The sequence below is a fragment of the Crocodylus siamensis genome, chromosome 1 (genome assembly GCF_052110815.1).
Source record: "Crocodylus siamensis isolate JL-2025a chromosome 1, ASM5211081v1, whole genome shotgun sequence".
Taxonomy (NCBI): Eukaryota; Metazoa; Chordata; order Crocodylia; family Crocodylidae; genus Crocodylus; species Crocodylus siamensis.
In genome coordinates, this window is record NC_143395.1 from 226,225,526 (window position 1) to 226,240,371 (window position 14,846).

The window sequence follows — 14,846 nt, forward strand, 5'->3', positions numbered from 1 at the left end:
AGGCTGATGGGTCTGTAGTTCCCCGGATCCTCCTTCTACTCTTTCTTAAAGATGGGCACTATATTTACCCTTTTCCAGTCATCTAGGATCTCTCCCAATTGCCACAAAAGCAATGGCCAGCAGCTATGCAGTCACATCCACCAACTCCCTGGGCACCCTCGGGTGCACCCCATGTGGCCCCATGGACTTGTATATGTCCAGCTTTTCTAAGCAGTCCCCAGTGACTGACTTGCCACTGACTGCACACCTCCTCCCCAAACTGCTGCCAGGTGTAGTAGTCTGGGAGTTGACCTTGCATGTGAAGACTTAAATGGAAAAAGCATTGAGAATTCAGCCTTTTCCCACATCCTGTGTCACCAGGTTGCCTCCCCCACTTTGTGAAGGACTCACACTTTCCCTGACCTTCCTTTTGTTGCTGACATACTTGTACAAACCCTTCTTTTTACCCATCACATCCCTTACTAGCTGCAACTCTGATTGCGCTTTAGCCTTCCTGATTTTTTTTTTCTCTACAGGGCAAACAATGCTCTTCTACTCCTTCCTAGTGTTTGTCTAAGTTTTTATTTCTTGTAAGCTTCCTTTTTGTGTTTTAGCTCACTGCATAATTCCCTGTTAAACCAAGCTGATCTTCGTGTTCGTTGCAATGTTATGATCCTGTGTCTTCAATAAGGTTTCTTTAAAGTACAACCAGCTCTCCCTTAAACTGGCTTCCCAGAGGATCCTGCCGTCAGTTCCCTGAGTTCTATAGTCCTGGATCTTTACATTGCCTTTTTTTTTTCTTTATTCTGTGTGTCTCCCGTGTCTCTGCTTCACGGAACTGTTTCTGTTCCTGTTCTTGAATAATCTGCTCTAGAAGTCATGCTGATAGATGAGCAGATAGGTTGGATTTTCATTCTCTCTTCTAGTCAAAAGGAAAAGAAGGAATATTAAGTGGGGGTGGTGGTAAAATGAATTACTAAAGGAAAGGAAAAATGGAGTTGCCGTGATGAACAACTTTCTTTGTTTTCCTTAAGTAATCTTTTCCCAAATTTTGACTTTTTCCTAACCCCTTCTATTAACTATTAGCAGCAGGTTGGTATTAGAATGGTATGATGTTCTCAGCATTTGTCAGGGAAGCCGTGGCTAAAATAGATGGACTAGAACAGGGGTGTCCAACCTTCTTGAATGTGGGGCTGGATCATGAACTTTTTATCACCCAGCTGTTGTTAATCCTTGGTTTTATTCCCCTTCCCTCTCCCAATCTTCTGCCTATAGGAGGAAATGTTCTAGATTGTCATTTCCCAACTGGTGTGCCACAGCACAATGTTGGGCTGTCAGAAATGAACAGGTGTGCCGTGGAATTTTGCTGCAGCAATGAGCTACATAAGTATGGGGATGGAGAATGCCTTAACAGGTGTGCTGTGGAAAATTTTTGTTAATGTAAGTTGTGCCTTGGGCTGGAAAAGGTTGGGAAACACTGTTCTAGATTAGTAGAACAGGAAGAGCAAGAATGGCTTTAAATTGCAGGAAGTATTGGTATCTTGAGAAGCTTGGCTTTCTTAGGTCACATTTCTGGAATTCTTAGTGCCTCTTCAGAGAATCTTCCAAGGTAATTTGTAGATAAATCCAATACAGTCACAACTGTAGCCATTCTTACAGCTCCGGGGGTTCATAATTGACAGAATGGGCAATCTTGTCAGGAATAGACTGTTTCATTCTTGCAGAAGGCAAGCAATAGGTATTGGAAAAGAAAATGTACGTGGTTGGGGAGAGAAGAAACAGAGGCAGACATTAGATGCACAGTTAATTCTATTGGTATTTCTATGGTTTTCATTACCATAAAAATGAAATGGTTAGTTTCACAGTTAATTGAGCACCCCAAAAAATAAATTTAATGAAGCAAGTCCAGAGCCAGCCCTGTTTGGTAAGAAAGTATTACTTTCCCATGAATTGGTACACCACATCTGGTATGATCTCAGAGTTCTACTGCAAGCTAAACCCATGGACCTGAAATGTTTTTATAGAGGAATATAACTCATGGGGAAATGAGCTTTATATGTATAGTTTAGATTGTAAAGCCTTTATTTTGGGGGCTTTTAGATTTGGACAAAAGTATAACATTTCATCTGGCAAGTCCTCTTCACATTTGCGTTTTTCTATCTCTGTTTTTACCTGTGCAGTTTTGCCAGCTAATAGAGCTGTCTACTAACTTTTTATTTAGAATACATATAGAAAAAGTGAATTATTTTTTCCTTAATAATAAACTGAGCTCCTTTTTTCCGGCCATGACTTACAAGGATATTTGTTGCCAATTCCATTTGATTTAAAGGCATTCTAGATCTAATAGACTTTTATTCTGGTGGTTTTTCTTATTTAAGGCTGATTTAAGTTTTATTTTTGAACTTGAGCTGGCAACATGAGATGTATCTTATCATTTATTAGGGCAGGCCTCTAGGTTTGTGAATTATTGCAAAACACAAGGCAGAGCTGTGACTTCAGTCAAAAGACAGTAGATAGCATCCAAGCAAAACTATTTCAGTAGAAATGAGGGGAATGTGCAAAAAAGTGAGGCAGATGACAATGTTTTCGTATTATCCATATAGATATAAAGAGAGTTGACTGGACATAAATGTTAATCAAGACAGCTTTTAATACGAGGCTCAGTGATGAACTTGTAGGAAGTCCTGTAGACCTCTGTTTGCTTTGCTTGTTTACTTATATGTTGAGCCTATCTAATGATTCTGGTGGTGACGGTCTTCTCCTAGGGTTTTTCACCTGTCAGTCTCAAAAGTATTTTGCTGCTCACCTAATATTTCAGATGGGGAAGCAGAGTCACAGAAGTGCTAGTTTACATGACCTTATCCACCAAATTGGTGGCAGTGGCACTCGGGCGCCTCCTAACTCCTAGTTCAGGGCTCTGTTCACTACTGCCTCTTAAGAAGTAAAAAATTCACTTGTGTGTAGTGTGTGAAATATCGACACATCCCCAACTTGCCTGTGTTATTGCTTGCTAGTCATGCTTAACCTTTCTATTTTATGGAACCTGTAGGGTAGAGCTTTGCTTTAAAAATCTATTACTTTCTAGGGCCACTATAGTTACGCTTGAGATACTGTAACATGTCCTTTATTAAGTCCCATTTTCAAATGCTTATAACTGAATGGTGAAAATTCCTTCTGGTATGAAGTACGTGCAGACATCATTTGAGCCTGGGAATACATATTTTAGCGAAATATAGAAAAAGTTGGTTTGTGAAAAGCAGTTTGTGATCAGCATAACAGCAAACAAACTTAGCACTCTGTTTCAGGCTCTGTTCTCACAAATTGCTTTGTTTTAGACAACTGTTTTTGACAAGTAATTACTCCATAATGTTAGCTAATTGCTTTGGATGCTTACAGATTTTGAAATTTAAAAAGTATGCCTGTCCTCATCTGTATAAATCGGCAGAGCTCCATTGACCATCTTGTCTGACCGTTGACTTCAGAGTCGGCAGAACGCCTGCCCTTCCATGTTTTTTATACATATCTGACTCATATATAAACATCTCCCTCCATCAACTCTGAATAGACAGCTCTTCAAAGCATATGAAAGGGCACCCTTTCATGGAGCATATGACATTATACAAGAGTTTTCAGTGTTAGAACACACTTAAAAACGCTGCACTGCATTGACTGCCACTGGAGAGGTAGTGCTATGTAGAAGCCGAAAATACTGTTCAACTCCAGGTGAGTAGTAGAAAACCTAACTGGATTTTCAGATGAAAAGCTCTAATTGTCAATGCAATGAAAATCAGGCTGGCACAGGGTAGGATCATTTACATCTATACCAGGTATTTGATAAGCTTCAGACAAAATGGGAAAAGAAACAGCTGTTCAGCCTGAAAAATTAAGTTAATGCTATTAATTAGTTATAATGTTTATTCCTATTACCACAGTAACCATTCTTGTATTTAATATGAATGAAGTTCTTATTTATGTATGCCAGTACAGTAAAAAGGTAGGATATACTCAAGCATCCTGAATTTCCCTTGTTTTATGTTCTCTTCACTTTACTTTTTCCTCGTGTGAGTATTATTTTTTATATATCTTTTTTTTTTTTAAGCTTGAAACTTTGGAAGAAAAGAATATCTAAATCTTCTCAGGATTGGTTCACACAATCCAAGTGCATCTCCTCTGGTGTATCTTTTAAATAGTGTAATGCCTGAATTTGAAATGACCTTAGTATGTAACTACTTGGAGTCATTAATAGATTTCATCCCCACAACTGCCTCATGAGACGGGGAGATGTATTTAGGGAGAAAGAGACTCTCTAAATGTCACACTGAGAATGTGGCTGAGCTGGGCATTGATACCAGCGTCTAAAGAATCCAACTTATCATTCCCAGTTTTGTCTTCTCAGAGTAGAACAACACACTAACCCAGGATGAAATTCATCACCAGTGTAATGTGTGGCAGGGTGCCTGGGGCAGTTGCCATGTGCAGGGGCTGTCATGACATCTGGTTGTCTCTGCTATGGCGACTGTGCAGCTGTGGCTAAAGATTTCTTTCACCATCACCCCCATTGGCACCTGTTGTGGGTGCCCCTGTCACCCCACTCTAGTTGTGCTATTAGAATTCATGAAAGCATGTAGGCACTCTGTAGGTAGGTGTGGGAAAGGAAATGCACACCTCCAGCTTAGTAGCAGGATGTCTGTGTGCTTGCAGAGTAATTGTACAGTCTGCGTGCCAGTTGCTCAGGATATTAAAACCATCATTGCCACTGGCAGTCTCTTGATATGAGGATGTCAGTCTTCCAGTAAACAGATTGCAGATCTACATACAGTCCATACCTGCTCTGAACTCCGTTAAGAAACTTTTGGATACTTATCTTGCTGGGCTCTCTTGACCCTAACTAACTTTCTGCCCCTGGGGAAGAGGGGCAGACTCGACGATCTTCTGAGGTCCCTTCCAGCCCTAATGTCTATGAAGTATATAATTGGTTATATAAAAGTGCATCTGTGGTGTGTTACCTGGTCTTTCAGTTGGTATAGTCTCAGTGTGGCTACATGGGATGTTATAGAGAGCTTTCATAAAGTATTCAAAGGGTTTTGGACACTCCCAGCCAGGCACTTAAGAGAAATTCCATGTGCAACTCCTATATAGGGCTGATGAGGCACAGAGGTCTGAAACATTCCAAATTAGGATGACTTTTTGGCCTAGAAAAGAAAGGGAAAGGAACACTCAAGTTTTTTGTTGTACTTCTTTACGCCCAATGGTAATAATCCATGCTCATCTAAACTGTACAGAGTGGAAGTTGTCAGAATTTGCATTTCTGATTGTAAAAACCTCTAGTGCTGTGAATAGTATCTGTTGAAGTAAGAAAGCATTATGGAGCAGAGACTGTCTACCTCAGTGGCAGTCAGCCTTTTGGCCATGGAGACCAGATAAGTGTCATGTGGCTGGTCCTCTAGCTAGACTGAGCCCCATGCATCAGGATCAAGCCCTGGAGCCTGGGCACCACTCAATCCCTGCCCAGTGTGCCAGAATTGAGCCCCAGGGGCCCAGCACCACCACTTCGTGCCAGGATTGGGCCAGTAATAAGGACCTGTTGAGATTTCTGATGGTGATGTAATGGCTGGAGTACTGCTGCTATCTGGTCATCCCAAGTTGAAATGGAGCAGTATATCTGAGCACAGTTTAGAGTAGTCCCTGAATTGTGTACTGGGGGAAGGGAACCTGAGGACTGGAGTAGAATGTAGATCATTTAAAGACTTCAACTCTCTTTCCTTTTTTGTGCCAAACACAGTTGAGAACATGGCCATCCAGTTGGCACTGGTTTTGGGAGGGATGTTCTACCATTTATACATATCCCTTATGCAAGGTCTGTGTTTTTGTTTTTGTTTTATTATTCAAATTGGCAAAAAAACTGAGGAAATATTTGAGTGGAAAATGTGTTTTTATTTGTATTTGTTTATGCAAAAAAGAAAACATTTGGGTTTTTTTAATGTGAAAGAAATTGTACCTGGCTCTAAATAAGAGATCTTACACTTTTATAACTCCTTATAATGCTGTCATTTTGGGGAAAATCTTCTTATAACGCACACAGTTTATTAAGTAGAACAGCATAAATCTGATCTACATCTTTATACACAAGAAATGTGTCTCGATTTTAGAAAATTACTAGCCCTTGATTAGGCGGTGATGGCAGTGCAAGACTTTAATCTGGATGCTTTTGTTTGATTATGTGTCTTAGTGGTATACTTTCCCTTCAACTTACTTTTTTTCTTTCTAATATTAGTTATGAGTCTTCATTTCCAAAGCCATTTACTATACATTCTTCTCTGGAATGTTAAGTGCATTTAAAAAACAGCTTTTTTGGGTCTTTTTTTTTTTTTTTTAATTTTAATGGAACAAGACATCAGTGACTTAACACTGGTAAAATAGAGAGCTCATCAACTATGGTAATGTACCTTGTCAACTTGACTTTTTAATTGCAATTAATCTATTTTGGCATCAAAATAGATCAAATTTCATAACAGATTAGGGAATATTACCCTATCTTATTAGGATAGGTGGCTTTCCATTCATGTTAGGAAAGCCCCTTTAATTACAGAATAATTCCCAAAACCAAAGCATCTAGCACACTGCTAGACACAATCCGCATGGTGGCTTAGGGGGGCAAGTAGAGAGTACCTACATTCCTAATGAAATCAAGGAAGAGCAGTTTTGCTTGAAAGTGGGGTCTGTGACTCCTTGCCCAAACCTTGTTTGTACCCAAGTTGCTTGAGACGTCTGTAGTGTAGTGCAATATGTGTGCTGGTCTGTACACTGTGAGGTACCTAATAACTTGCCTGTCAAAGCACACGAGTAGTCTCATTTGAATGCTGTTGATTCTGTAGCTCTTCCCTTTTGTGGTTAAGTCTGCACAGATGTGAGGAACGGACCTTGAAGGTGTGAAGGGCAGGAAGAGGAGGACTTGGCGGTTGAAAAGGTCACCATGAGATGGCTGTTGTTTATACTGATTTTCGGGCCTGAGTTTTGCAGAGGGAAAAATAAAGAACATACGGGTTTGATTAAAAAACAAAGTCTTTACCGAGGAGGGTAGAGGGGAACAAATCCAGAGAATAAGGAACAGTTGGGCATCCTAATTGTAGTCATCTGATTTTGCTACATTAATGGGAAGACTCCAGAAGAATTAACCCTACAGCCATTTTAGGATATGAGAGTGTATACTCATCAGGTTTTTTAATTGCATAGATTTTTATTATAATGATAGTTATAATAGCTTTCTTGGTAGTAAAACCTGCTGCAATTCAGCTTACATTATACAATCCTCTTCCAGTTTCTGAATGTTCATCTCTTCTGACCAAATTTTTCCATATTTCTGTTTAACTCCAGTTAAAATTTTCTTTTGGAAAAGCTCTGGGTAGTTGCGTTCACTCTCTGAGTTCAGTGATCAAGGAAAATCATATTTTTTCCATTTTGAAAAAGAGTGTTTCTGTTCGCTTGGATAACTCGATCTGTTAGACCTTAAGGTTACCATGTGGCTAGAAAGACCTGATTAATGTCTGCTTTTTTTGAAACAAAACAAAACTACAAGCAGTTTCAAAATATTTGCACACAGTTGGTGAACACATTTTATTATGTTGTCAGTGACTGTCATGTCAAGAGAGGTTTTAAAAACATGTGATGCTTAATCTTTGTAGATGCATGTTTTTAAAAAAATAACTGAAGGGTTATAATTTGGGAATGGACCATCTGGCCATTCCAGAATAGGATGTTTCTGCAATAAAGAAAAGGTGAAAAGAATCAAGAAAATAATGTTATAGGCAGGATGTATAGTGCCTGGTTAACACTGTATTTCTGAGAACCTGTGTTGATATCTGATTTGTGTTACAGATGAAAGGTTTGTCTTTGGTAATTTGTCCATGTACACAGTAAGCATCTAACCGATATTCAGCACTTGTGAACTGATGAGATGGGAATTTAATAAGCAATCCTACAACATATAAAAGTTAAATTCAGGTTCTGACCTTAGATAAGAGACAAATCGTAAGGCATCATAAGTGATTTAAAAAAAAAAAAAAGCCTATTTTGTTACTGAATGACAGTTGAGTCTCTTTCTGGAAAGTATAATTTGTTGATGGAATGTATATATAGATGCTAGGGTGGAAATATTTTTAACACGTGAAAATACATAGTAAAACTTATTGTCTTCCCTGGAAATTGCATGGGAGGTTCTGTGGTTTCACTCCAGTAGATCATGATTATATAAACACTAAAAATAAATGGGAAAATACAAAGTTATTTACTAGTATTAAGATGTTCCACCGTACTTTTGTCCCTGCAGGCGAAATCTTACAAAGCTGTCCCTTATCTTCAGCCATATGTTGGCAGAAATCAAAGCTATCTTTCCGAACGGCCAGTTCCAGGGTGACAACTTCCGTATCACAAAAGCAGATGCTGCAGAATTTTGGAAGAAATTTTTTGGAGACAAGTAAGTAGTAGCTGTTTGCACTGTTTTCAGGAATATAAGTAATGGATGTAACATCACTATGCTAGAGATTACATAATGAATAGTAATCTTTAGCTTAATTTCTTTGTAGTAGTTTCAAGAGACTAAGGTTGTTTGGTTCATTATTTCTACTTCCTTTTCCTGTAGGTAGGATATGCTAAAACCAAATTGTGTGACCAGGAGCATGAAAGGATGTTCTGGATAACATTGTTTTTGCCATGGATATTAAGATAGTTGTGGTTGGGTTTTTTTGTTTCTTTTGTTTTTAAATACATTGTATGATGAATAATTTTCTTTTCTGCGTATTATATGATAAGGACATCATGGTGGGCTGAATTAGGAAGTAGGCAAAGATTTCACAGAAAATATATATTTGTTACCCTGTCGTGTTTTAAGTGTTGCTAAAAGTTCTAGAGCCAGTTTAAAATTCTCTAGTAGTAACTCAAGAAGATATTCCTGTCCCTTTAGCAAATTTTTCAACTGAAAATGTAGTACTTGACATGTCCACATAGTAATGTTTATCTTTATCACCTGTATTTAATATGTGCCACTTAAGAGGTGCATACTACAACTTGCATTAGTGCTTAGAGTCTAGCATTGCTATAAAACCTGGAATAACCCGGGGGTTGGCAACGCCCAGCATGTGTACCAGAGTGTACGGCACTCAAGGACACTTTGCCCACCACATGCTGGCCCAGGCTTGGGGCAGTTGCTGCTGGCCACACAGCCCAGCCTGCTTGCAGCAGGCGGCAGGAAGGCTGCAAGCCCTGCTGCAGGCAGCTCAGGCTCCATGACTGGCAGCAGCTGCCTAGGTCCTGGACCAGCTGCAGCTGTGAGACTGCAAACAGCTGCACTGGGCTCCTGAGTCCTGGCTGGATTCTGTGGTGATAGTAGGTGTGTGTGTGTGCTTCTGGGCAGATGGTGTGTGCTTAGGATGCAGTGCAGGAAAGGGGCTGGGGCAGTGCAACCCCGGCTCCTCGCCCACTGTCTGCCTGGAAGCATGCGTGCAGTTGCTGCCAGCAATGAGGACCGGGCCCTTTCCCCTGGCATGCCAAGTTGAGGTATGGATCAGGGTTGGGATGTGTTTGGCCTTCTGGCCAAAAATGTTGCTGACCCCTGAAATAACCATTAATAAATGAAGATACCATATGAGTATAGGTGAGCGCTGGAAAGCATAGTGGAGACAACCAAGGTCTTAGGAAAACAGAATGCAAGGAGAAGGAGAGGGGGGGTTACCCTAGGCATAGGGGTTGGCATAGAAACATGCCCAGAAGTATAGATCAGTAATCAACTAAAAAGTAATACTACACGGAATACTATGAACCCAAAGGTTAGGTAGTAGTTGTGTTGTTTTTTTTAAATAAGTATGTGTGCTATACAATTTGATCACTTTCATCATTTGCAACATTTATCACTACGCTCATAATTGCAGGCGTGGGAGGAGAAAAGAGATTAGTAGTCATAGAAGCCAAGAAGAAACCATTATGATGATCTCTTCTGACCTCTTGCATAATGCAGACTGTAGAAATCACTTGGTGATATGTTGCATCAAGTCTGTTAACTTCCAAATGAGCAAGAGCATTTCTTTCAAGGAGACCTACAGTTTTTATTTAGGATACTTCAAGTGATAATCTCTGCCCCTAAATCAGTTAGTTGTTCCACAGTCAGTCATTCTCACTTCTTTCTGGTCTGAATTAATCTATTTTCAGCTACTACTTGCTAACTTTTGTTATGCTTTGAGTAATTTAAACAGCCCTATGTTATCAAATTTTCTCCCAGAGTGGTACTTATGGACCACAATAAAATCACCTCTTAACCTTACTTTGAAATGAACCTGTGCACATTCCATGTTGTTGCTCTTGGCTCTGCTTGAAAGATCATTGAGAAAAATCAACAAGAGGCTGGATAAAAACCTAGATTTTTTTTAAAAAGAAATTTATGCTATTTAAAATCTGCTGTCACAGGAGATACAGTTAACTATTGTCAGTTACAAATAGCAAATTATAAACCTTAGATTTTAAAATGCCCATGTGTTTTTACCTTTTCCCTTCACTACCTCTTCCTTGCTTTGCTTGGTCAATGGGCATCACCATTTTGAACCTTGGTCACATTACTCTTTGCTTTCTAGGTTCTGTCTTTGAATGGTCTTGTCTGTTGTTGTGGCTGCAATTTCCATTTGTGTGGTGGTTTACAGATCTCTTCCTCTGGAGGCTACTGGTTTATTATGGCCCCCTGTCAAATTTTGACATGCTCAATCTTATCTAACACTGTTCTGTTATGCTCCCCTGCATACGTTCTGCTGGTTTCCTTGTATTGTATGTATTGAGGTCACTTATTTCCCCTTGTGCAAATGGCCCCTCCAAGCTGTGTCAGGACCAGCTTTGGGGGTTTTCAGGACAGCCCAGCCCAGCCCTTAGTGTTAGATTGCAGAGGATTCTAAAAAGCTTTAAAACTTCTGTTTTGATCTACTTTCCCCTTTATTTCTCTGAGATTGGGATAGGGTAACTATGCATCTGTGCCGACATATATCTAAATGAGACTCTTAACTGTATCTCTGTTCACTGCCTCATGCCCCTCTTCTCTTTTTTGTGTTCTTCCTGAGCCATCTGTCAGACCTCTTGACTCCTCTTGCCTCTCTCTGGGTGAGGTGACATTTTCTGCTTGACTCCTTTTCCTGCCAGTCCTACTTCTCTATAAGGCACAGCTTTTGTCCATGTGGGTTTCTGGTATTTTTTCTACCCAATAAAGTTTAATTTTGAATATTTAAACAAACAACCCTTACAGGTATTGACTTAACCGTGTTTGGTGAACCAGTGAATTTACATAATATATGTCCTAATGTTGGGGCCTGAATGAGCTGTGCATATTGTTTTGCATGGAGCCATGTGTATACAGCCCTCAGTCATTGCTTAGTATGGTGATTCTTTAAATAAGCTAAGGCCTACTCATGGTTAGTAACTCTTCCAAGCAGTGAAGAGTTAAGCTGTGCTTGGCATCCCTGGCATTAGTGCAGGCTTGGTTAATTGCGTTTAAGTAAGTGTAAAGCAAGTAACAGCATGAACGTCAAACAAACAGATGAGGAAAGCCGGGGAGTTTTTTTTTTGCCTTGCAGTTTAATCTGTTCGTTAAATGAAACGCCTGAAGCCTTTTAGACATTAATTGTCTTTTAATCCACTGGGTAACACATGGAAGCATGCCTTTGGGTCGCATCTTTTCAAATGTCTGATTTGACAAATTAGTCTGCAAATAGTTTTAGTATCCCTTTCCTAGAAATTGCACGTATTTCCACTTCTAGTGTATTGTAGGAGGTAAAACAAAATGATAAAATATCTAGTGTTCTTGCTGGTAACGATGCTACTTTTTCAAATCTTTCAAACCTGGCTTCCTAAAATTAAACCTCTAGATCTTCATTAAGCACTGTATACAGATAGGTATGTCTGCAATACATATGAGGTTTCTACAGTAGAATTGTACTTAAACCTGAGATCTTTGATTTCTTTATTTACAGTTGATCCTTTATGATTTTGCTGAATATTATTGCGAAATACATTTCCTGGTTTCCTGTAAGGATAAATAAAAAGCAGAGACATTCCTACAGCCCCTCTTTCATTTTGGTGTAATATCAGCAAAGTATCACTTTTTTCAGGCTTAATTTGAAATAATGGAAACAACATAGCAGTCCACAATCCATTTGGGTTTTATTCATCAGCCCAGTAAAATATGTCATGTCATTTTGCTAACTGCAGATATTTTTCAAAGATCAAACCCCAGTATCCAGTTTGCAGGGTACATTTATAGATTCCTAGATTTCTAGAAGTAGGGTAGGAAGGGACCTTGTAGATCTTCTAGTCCAATCCTCCGCCATGGGCAGGAGAAAACTGGGCTCAAAATTACCCCAGCTTGGTAAACGTCAAGCCTCCTCTTAAAGACCCCCAGGGTAGGAGCCAGCACTACTTCCCTTGGAAGTTGGTTCCAGATCCTAGCCGCCCTGACTGTGAAGTAGCACCTTCTAATGTTTAGTCTAAACCTACTCTCTAGCAACTTATGGCCATTATTCCTTGTTACTCCGGGAGGTGCTCAGGGAAACAAGGTCTCTCCCAATCCCTGCTGGTCCTCCCTAGTAAGTTTATAGATGGCCACCAGGTCCCCCCTCAGCCTTCTCTTGCGAAGGCTGAACGGGTTAAGGTCCTGTAGCCTCTCCTTGTAGGGTCTGCCCTGTTGTCCCCGGATCATGCGGGTGGCCTTCCTCTGGACCCTCTCCATGTTGTCCACATCCCTCCTGAAGTGCGGCGCCCAGAACTGGACGCAGTACTCCAGCTGCGACCTGACCAGTGTTGCATAGAGGGGGAGGATCACCTCCTTGGCCCTACTTGCGATGCATCTGTGGGTGCGTGACAAGGTATGGTTAGCCCTACTGACCGTGTCCTCGCATTGTCGGCCCATGTTCATCTTGGAGTCAATAATGACTCTACGATCTTTCTGCCACTGTGCTTTTGAGAAGGGAGTTCCCTAGCCTATAGGTATGCTGCTGGTTCCTACTGCCTGAGTGCAGCACCTTGCACTTGCCAGTATTGAATCCTATTCTGTTTTTATTTGCCCACCCCTGTAACCTGTCCAGGTCCCGCTGTAATCTGTCCTTCCCTTCTAGCATGCCCACCTCACCTCAAATCATGGTGTTGTCTGCGAATTTAAACAGGGTGCTTTTTACCCTGTCGTCCAAGTCGCTAAAAATGAAATTGAGCAGTGCGGGCCCAAGAACTGAGCCTGGGGGACTCCACTGCCCACTTCCCTCCAGTTTGAATATGACTTGTTCAACACCACTCTCTGAGTATGGCCCCTCAGCCAATTTGCAATCCATCTGACTGTGCAGGCATCAGTGCCACAGGCGCCTAGTTTTTTTTATGAGAATAGGGTGGGAGATGGTGTCAAAGGCCTTCCTGAAGTCCAGAAAGACTACATTTACCATGACACCTGCGTCCAATGATTTTTGTGATCTGATTGTGGAAGGCAATCAGGTTGATTTGACAGGACCTGCCCTTAATGAAACCATGCTGGTTGCCCTTGAGCATCATCCTTGCTGCTGGCAGAGGAAATTTTACTTCTAATCCTCTGCCTAATCGCCCAAAATTAATTAGAAACCCTTTTATTTTCTTGCGCTCTAATATACTAAGTGTTGTTTTTCAAGAACACGTGCTTCTGTAATCATGCTGTTAGAACTGCTGATCCCTTTGTAACCACTGTAACATTATAACTGTTCCACAAATGACCTTTTATGTGTCATAGGATGCACTTCTTTCAGCGTTTACAGTCAGCTATGTACAGAGCCAGATGGTTTTGGATTGATTACTTTAAAAATAAAATATGTAGCTAAGATAAATGGTTAGAAGGAACTTGTATATAGTTATCTAACCACTCTTAGTTGTCACTTTCCCTTAGACACCATAGCAGCAGCTATCAAGGAGAAAGATGGGGTTTAAGAGATTTAGTCCAGGGGTTCCAACTCTGGTCCCATGGGCCAGATCCAGCCTGAAGAGCTGTGTGCAGCCTGGTGAGCTGCAGAGAGAGACCCAGCCTGTAGTCTTAATTGCCACTCTGGGTTTGTGGGGTCAGGCTTCCAAGCCGGATCCAACTTGTGCACTGACCCTGCACCATTCATCTCTCCTGGGAGTTGGAAAGAGTTGTAAGGCACAGAATTCATGTGATACAAATTAAAACAAACTCATGCAGAAACCCAGGGGGGTTTGGTACTGTTAGAATAATGGAGCAAGCAGGTCATTCTTGAAACAGTGTTTCATATAAGTCTGAGGGGAGCAGTTGGAGGTCAAAAAAGCTAGGGAGGCGTAAGATGCATGAATGAAGGATTGGGTTAGAATCTGGTACTGCAAGTCAGGGAGGGGTGGGGAGGGGGAGAGAAGGAAAAAGGTTGGACCTTAGAGTCTTATAAAGGAAGTAATAGTGACATTTGGGTTGTCTTTATAGGCATGTGTAGAGAACATAGTCAATTATGATACCCCGGTGTGCAAGTTGGGACTGTGATTAAGGTCAGTTGAGATGTTCTCCAGATACAGGGTGTTTGGAAGGTTAGCTGTCAAGTATTAAGTTTGCGAAGTTTAATGATGCACAAGGAGCTGTCAGAGAGAGAGCCTGGGATACAGGACTGGATAGGAGGAGATAAGGCTGCAAAAGGAGCATTGTGAATGAATCATCTGTGCAGAGATGGTAGTTTAAGATGGGGATGGATGGATGAATGAAATCTGAAATGCTTGAAGAGTTGGAATGGGCTAAAGGCAGAGCCACGCAGAGAATGTTTGGATGCAGTTGTTAGCAGAATAACGGGACAGGTTCACAAAAGCAGAACTAAGACAAGATTTCTAGG

At 40.8% G+C, this 14,846-nt stretch overlaps 1 protein-coding gene across 1 annotated transcript in view; it reads left to right on the forward strand.

The window, feature by feature from the left end:
- CBLB (Cbl proto-oncogene B) overlaps positions 1-14,846 on the forward strand; it is a 175,440-nt gene that overhangs the window by 79,419 nt on the left and 81,175 nt on the right. The window contains exon 4 of the mRNA XM_090058252.1: positions 8,306-8,452. Within this exon, the coding sequence (XP_089914378.1) occupies positions 8,306-8,452 (147 nt within the window). The remainder of the gene's footprint in view (positions 1-8,305; positions 8,453-14,846) is intronic.